The following is a 7,068-nucleotide window of genomic DNA, read 5'->3' as shown; positions in this document are numbered from 1 at the left end:
AGGGAGAGAGAGCAAAGGTTGGATGTAAATGAAGGTGAGGAGGGGGCTGAGGACAGGAAACAAAAATGCACAAGAGGAGAGACCGGGTGGAGCACAAGAGAAAAGACAGGAGAAAGCTGGAGACGGCAGAGAAAAGGCAGAGTCAGAAAGAAAGAAGATACAGAAAAAGCAGACAGACACAGAGAGAACAGGCGATACAAAGAGAGAAGAGAAAATAAAGACAGGGATGGAGACAGACTGAGAAGGTCACCAATAGGACGGAGAGAGACGAGGGAGAGCGAAAACCAGCGCCGGGGGCCTCCTGTGGTTTGGGGCTGGGAGGGGCTTTGGTCCAGGACACAGGGTCTTGGGGTGGCCTGAAGCTTCCCCGGCCCCTCATCCTCCTCCTGTCACCAGCCCGGCTTGCCCAGGCAACCCAGCAGTGACCACTGGGGGCTGTGCTATCTTCAGCACCAAGCCACGTCCGTGGGTGCCCACGGGCAGGTAGGACATCAGCTGGGCCCCCCTGCAGTGGCGGGGGGGGGCCTGGCCTGATGCACCATCCACAAGGGTCTGTTCTCCTCCTCCTGTGCAGCTCCGGTGGCCTAGCTAGATTGCATGGTTGGTGTAGGCGACGTAGGTCTGTTTGGTGGCCAGCGCTGGAAGGAGAGAGACGGGGGGAGAAGGAGTCAGGGGCTGTCTTCTTCCAATGCCCCTTCCGCAGGGGTGTGGTCCTGCCCACGGCATCAAGTCCAGACCCCTGAACTGAGCATCGCCAGACCGGAGCACGGTCCCACCCCGCCCCTCGCATCGCTTCCCCCAGACTCATCCCACCCACACCCACACCTCGGCTGCTGGCCAGGAGGGCCCTTCCCTCTTCACTTTGTCCCTCTAGGAGCACTGCCTGCCGACCCCAAACCTCTGTGAGTGTCACACCCCACACGGAGTCCCTGCCACCTCCTGACTCCACCACACTTTTAAGAGAATCGTTTTTATTTGTGATATACAGTCTTCAAGTATAATCAAGGGGGAGTTTTTCAGAAGTTCAACACACTCTGGAAGAGTACGTGTGAAGAATATACGTAGATGGCAGCCTAGCGGAAGTGAGTGGAAAATGGGGACAGAGGAGATAAATAATGGAACCAGAGAGGGGTCTTGCGAGGCTAGAAAATGAGGCGTATGACTGATTCGGCCCTCTCCCCATGCCCAAGGGAAACGGAAGTCCTCCAGGGCCCCTCAGGCCTCCGTGCAGCCACGTTTCCCATTTCTGGGTGTCCTGACTCGCCTCAGTCTTGAGCCTCTCTTATCTGCACCCAACACCCTGGCCCCTACTCATCCCCACTGGGACCAGGGTTGCCTCTCTGGGTGTCCCCCCTCCCCACCACAGCCAGGTGACAACGTCAGCTCCCCTGGGCAGCATGAGTGCCCCCACCTCCACCCTGCCGGTGTTCACGCCTCACGGCAGCCTCACAAGAAGGCCAGATAAGCAGCACCCCCATTTGACAATTGAGGGGCTGAGGCCAGAGGGGTAAGCAGTCCAGCCAGGTCCTGGTTTTTGTCCTGTCCTGCCAGGGTTCAGGGTCTCCCTCTGTGGCCTGGGGACAGCTCAGTGAGAGTAATTGAGGCTGGTCTGCTGGGGCTGAGAGAGAAGACTAGACGGGGGAAAGCCCTGGTGCCCTTGGCCATAAAACTGCCTTGACTCCATCAGGATCCTGACAGCTCAGAAAAGAGGGTACATCTGCCAGGTGCAGCCAGGGGTGTCTGCCTGGAGAAGGTGACATGGAGGGGAGCAGTGTGGTGGGCTGCACGCTGACCACCCCCAACCCTCTTTCCCCATTTTTCACTGCCAAGTTAAGGACCGCATTTCCCAGACTCCCTTGCAGCCCCACGTGGCCCTGTGTGACTACATTCCTGCTAATGACAAGTGTCAAGGACACTTGTCAATGACAAGGCCCTGTGTGCAGCTTCCATGTCATGTGATTAAAATAGACTATTTCCCCTGTACTTCCTCTCTTTTCCCTTCCAGGGCCAGAACAGACATTTGAGGTCAACCAGCCTCGGCCATGAGGATGAGGACAACCCTCTTGGAGCTGATGAAATGACAAAATGGAAGTAATCCGGGTCCCTGCACCTGCCCGTCCCCCATGCACTACGATATCAGAAAGAAACAAACATCTGTCTGACTTGAGCCACTCTGTCCTGGGGCCTCTCTGTCACACCAGCGTAACTAGAAGCCCACTCATACAGGCAGGACTGCTGTGTCACCCTTTCAGGGGGTCCTCCCCCGAGGGTGGGAGGAAGCAAAGTTGCCCGGGTGGGATGAGCAGAGGGGACACCATGGGACCAGTGCGGAGGCATGAGGGTCAGAGTGCAGCTCAGCTAAAGGAGGAACTCTCTCCTGGCCTGAGCTGAGAGCGGGGTGGGTTGCTTTGTGCTGTAGATGAGCTGAAATGTTCCCTGTCAGCAGAAATACTCAAGCGGAAGATGAACAATCACTGGGCAGGGAAGTTTCACGTTTTAGGTGCCACCTGTACAGGTCTACTGGAAGGAAATGGTGCCCACGACGCACAAGACAACATTAAGAACACAGCACAGCGCCTTACTGTTTGTGAAGAATGCCCACCTTCATTTCTAAAATGGCCCAGGTCCTTCCGGGATGCTGGAGGACCAAGAGGGGAGAAGGAGCACAGACCGGGCACCATTAAGGAGGGGCCTGGGCTGGGGGGCACCAGGGGAAGAGAGCTGAGCGACAGGAGGCTGGGACCTGGGGGTGGCAGAAGGTGCTGAAAAGGAGGCGGAAGGTGGGAGGCCAGCGCAGATCAGCCTCTGGAGACCAGGGCCTCAGCCTCCCTCTGTGACTTCAAGCAGCTCCTCCCCTGTCCTGCAAGGCTGTGGTCTCCCTGCCAGTAGCAGGAGAGGAGTAGCCCTTTGTGCCTAGACTTCTTTTCCTGTGGGGCTTTGGTCACCCCCACCTCTCCACCCCACTCTCTCCCCCACCACCAGAAAAAGAGCCGGCAGCTGGCTCTGTGAATCACGAGCCCGCAGACCAGGCTGGTGAGAATCAGTTCCCCAGGGCTCCATCACCCCTTGGTGAACTGATAATTATTGAGTTTCTAAACCTGTAAACCTGTCAGCAGCTCCTGGCTCAGAGGTGAAGGAAAACCTCAGCAGCAGCAGCAGCAGCAGCAAAATCTCCACTGACTACAGGGAAACGGGAGCCTGAGGGTGGCCGTAGCGGCACCGAGCGCGGTAGGGACGAGAGAAAGTGGCGGGGAGGTGAGGGACAGCTGGGCCCCTCTTCTCCCTGAAACACCAGAGCTGCCTCCTCTAGAAAACCCAATCTGTAGGTTTCAGAACCTAGAAGCACATTGGGCCCTCAGCTAGGAGCTAAGAGCCCCAGAGTCCTTCAGCAGAGCCTCAGTCTGACCGTCTGGAAAATGGGAGCAATGATTCTGCCCGGGGCCCCCAGGAGCTGTGAGGCTCAAAAGGAAGAGTTCTGGCCAAGAGTCAGGACACTTGAGGTCCAGCCCTGCCCTCACTGGTGTAGGGGATCTCAGCACCTGCCACGCGGCCTTTCTAACAAACTGAACCTCTCGGAGCCTCAACTCCCTCATGTAAGATGGGGTGATCATAAATCCTTAGCTGCTCTCAGCCACGGCATGGATAGAAATACTCTCTAAACCCTGCAAAATGGTAGACGAAGGGGCAGGGCTGAATAACCATAGTGATGAGGGCAGGATGGGGACAGCGACACTCCAGGGGCAGCCTCAGCATGGGGGGAGGGGGAGGGTGTGGGCAGAGGGCCCCAACCCATCCCTCCCCGACGACAGGCCCCGGCTGCTGGCTCTCAGTCCCCACCGCCTCTGCTAACAATTAGCTGGGCAGCAGCAGGCACGAGCTGTCAGCCCCCATTTGTCGGCCCCATGTTTCCTTGCCTAATCTGCCTGCAATCGCGTCCCTGAATTATTTATTCTGTTGTTTGTTTAAAGATACGTGGCCTGCCAGGGACAGAGTGAAAAATGTCCCTGCTCCACGGGAGTGACACCTCCCCGCACCTCCCGCTCACACCCCCTCCATCTGGCTGTTCCCAGAATTAATCACCCAGCTCCTGCCCAGCGCCTCCACGGCCCCTGTTGTCACCAAGCTCAGATGGTGGGGGCAAGGGGCACTGGCCTCTGGTCCTCAGTGCAGGGGGCCATGGGGAGGGGCAGCTCTCACCCTTCCCTCACAGGAAGCAGGGGCTGGGAAGGCTGGGTCTCCCCTCGCCATGCCTGCACACCCCTCCTTGTCCCCTGTCCCCAGGTGACCAGCCTGAGCAGAGGCAGAGGCAACAGTGTCAATGAGGTGACATCAGCGCTCTCTGTGACAGCCCTGTCCCTGTGGTCCCCTCTGGCCTGTCACAGCACCATGAGGGCCACCCTCTGGGGTCAGGGTGCTACCTCCTGTTAGATACCCATGGTCTCCAGAGGGCTGATGCCCCACTCAGTCTCATGAGCCCTGGAACAGAGTAGGGCCTGGAGGGATGGGACCCAGCAAGGGCGAGCCTCCGTGGGGAGGAGGAAAAATAAGTCAGGAGCTTGGGGCAGGGAGTGGCGAGGGGTCCGTGCTTAGGGGCGGCAGTGGGGGTTTCTGCACATCTGCGTGGATGAGAAAGGCCAGAGATGGGGAGGCCCACAAAGACACTGCCCCTTCCCATCGCAAGTAGAGGGCCCACCTGGCATCTGAAGGGAGCCCCAGGCTGTAGGTATAGGGAAGCTGGTGCTCTGGGAGGAAGAGCAGGACTGGAGAGAACCAGATGTCATCTGGTGGAGGGTGTGGCCAACAGAGTCATCAGGGGTGTCCATCAAAGTGGGGGGGTGCTGGAAGCCAGGTACACTGCTCAGCACAGAGAGAGAGGGAGGCCATATGAAGTCAGGGTCAAGGGAAAGACACTGGGTGGGGCCAGCCAGTCACCACCTTGCTATGTGACTTCAGGAGAGGCACTCACCCTCTCTGGGCCTCAGCTGGGGATCCAGCCCAATCCGGGCCTCACAGGACTGCTGTGAAGATCACTCACAGGGGAGAGAGCTCTGGGAAGTGAAAAATCCTGTTTGGATGTGGGAAGCTACTTTCCTCCTTTCCACAGCTGATATTCCTTCTACACGTGGGAATGATGTTGAGAATGGAAGATGCTTCACCCAGAGCCCCAGCGCAGGGAGCCTGTAAGAGGGGCTGTCCCAGTCCAAACACACCTGTGAGGGGAGGTCTCCTGTTTCTCCTGATCTCTTGGTGGGTGACAAAGGGGCTCCTCTCTGGAGCCTATGCTCACCAATGTCCCTCCTGCTGCCACCAACAACGTCCACATCTGGCCTTTCCCCCAGTACTCGAGGGAGAAAGCGGAGTGCTAACCCCAGGTGCCACCAGGATCTGAAACTCTCCTGGGGAGAGGGGCTCTTCTCCTCCTCCCCCACCAACGGAAGCCACCCAAGACTCTCAGAGAGCGGGGGGGGCGGGCAGGAGGAGCTGCCATGTTAACCATTTGGACACTTTCAGGGTGTCCAGGGAGGGAGTCAGGTGTGCAGTGGGGCAGGGTGACCATAGCAACCCCTCAACCCTGTCCACCCGGGAGCAACCAGAAGTGAGGCCCATGGAGGCCCAGCCCACAGGCCGGACGCCTCGGTCTCTGCTCAGAGGCAGCGGGGATACCACCTGCTGCTGTGTGGCCTGGGTGAGTCCCTCACCTTTCTGAGCCTGTAGCGGCAAATAATTAAACTCACTGCTTTCAAGGTTGCTGTGAAAATGAAAACTGGTTCCTGGCAGGCGTGGCCCACGGTGGGGGTTCAAGAGATGGTCACCACTGTTACTGGTCCCCCAAGGCCTAACCTGCCCCTCACATGCCCTGCCCCTCTCTCCTCTCTGTCCCTTCTCATCACACCGTGGGCCGGCTCCAGGGGGCACAGGGAGGAAGGCAAAGATGGTGGCCCTGCCCCCTCCGGCACACACCCCTCAACCACTGAGGGACCAAGTCCTGCCCAGGCTTTGGGTCTGCCCCTCAGAGGCTAAGGGTCCCACATCCTCCCCCAACCCTCTCAAAGCACAGCCCTCTACAGCTGAGGTTTCCTTGGACACCCCCCTGAGAACCACGGCTCTGCGGGCCCTCCTCCCGGCCCCAGCCCTCACTTACCCATCCCAGGGCCCGTATCCTGAGTCCCCATCTCTCAGGGCCCTGCCAGGGGGCGGCTGGGCAAAGCCAAGCCGAGGGGTTTCAACTGCTCTGGCACCAGGGCCACAGCTCCCAGGTTACCAAAGGGCCCCAGAGCAGTGGCCCTCCAGACAATCCCTTCCCCAGGGAGACTGAAAGGGCACAGGCCCAGATGTGGACTCTAGGGCAGAGAAATCCCGAAGTCTCAGGTCACTCTGTCTGAACCGAGGCCCCCCCAACACCCCCCCACCCCCACCCCACCCCCGCCTCTCCCCCGCCTCTCCCTAGGTAGGCAGGGATCCCTGGAAAGGAGAGGCTAGAGTGGAGCAGGGGGTGTGTGGAGCGGGAGGAGAGACCCCATTACCTGGACAGAGTGGGGCAGAGGGGGCTAAGCTAGAGCCTCAGGCCTCTCCTCTGGGTGAGGACGGCTCACCTGCGGCCTCAGGGCTCTCCCAGTGCCCTCATTGGACCAGACTTGGGTTGGGGCTGACCTTCTCCAGGAAGGGGGCGGGGCCTGGGCGGGCCCAGAGGGAGAGGCGAGGGGCCAGACACTCACCTGGAGCTTCCAGGTTCTCGCAGAGCTCGGACTTGGCCTCGCCATTGGGCCGGAAGCTGCCCTTCTGCGTGAACTTGTTGGACATGGTGGCGGCGGTGACGACGGCTTTGAGGCTGCGCTTGCGCTTGGGCACGTTCTGCTCCGGGTGGAAGAGGATGATGTAGACCTTGGGCATGTAGAGCATCCCCAGGGACACCGAGGCGCTCAGACTCACCGAGACCGTCAGCGTCGTCGTCTGGATGTACAGCTGAGGGCGGGCCGGGGGCGGTGTCAGGGCGGGCTCCGCCCCGGCCTCTGGGGGGCCCTGTCTGACGCCCACGCCCTAGACAGACACAGTTGGGGACAAACCCGG

General features: G+C 59.5%; 1 protein-coding gene across 3 annotated transcripts in view; it reads right to left on the bottom strand.

Moving 5' to 3' along the window:
• Positions 1-588: 588 nt before the first annotated feature.
• GRM4 (glutamate metabotropic receptor 4) overlaps positions 589-7,068 on the bottom strand; it is a 102,082-nt gene continuing 95,602 nt past the window's right edge. For all 3 annotated transcript variants that reach the window (XM_060109691.1, XM_060109692.1, XM_060109693.1), the window contains 2 exons: positions 6,717-6,963; positions 589-638 (listed from right to left, as the gene is read on the bottom strand). In XM_060109691.1, the coding sequence (XP_059965674.1) occupies positions 589-638; positions 6,717-6,963 (297 nt within the window). The remainder of the gene's footprint in view (positions 639-6,716; positions 6,964-7,068) is intronic.

Source organism: Mesoplodon densirostris, chromosome 10 (genome assembly GCF_025265405.1).
Source record: "Mesoplodon densirostris isolate mMesDen1 chromosome 10, mMesDen1 primary haplotype, whole genome shotgun sequence".
In the NCBI taxonomy this organism is placed as follows: domain Eukaryota; kingdom Metazoa; phylum Chordata; class Mammalia; order Artiodactyla; family Ziphiidae; genus Mesoplodon; species Mesoplodon densirostris.
Note: the sequence above shows the minus strand (reverse complement) of the source record. Positions and strands in the feature narration are given on the sequence as shown.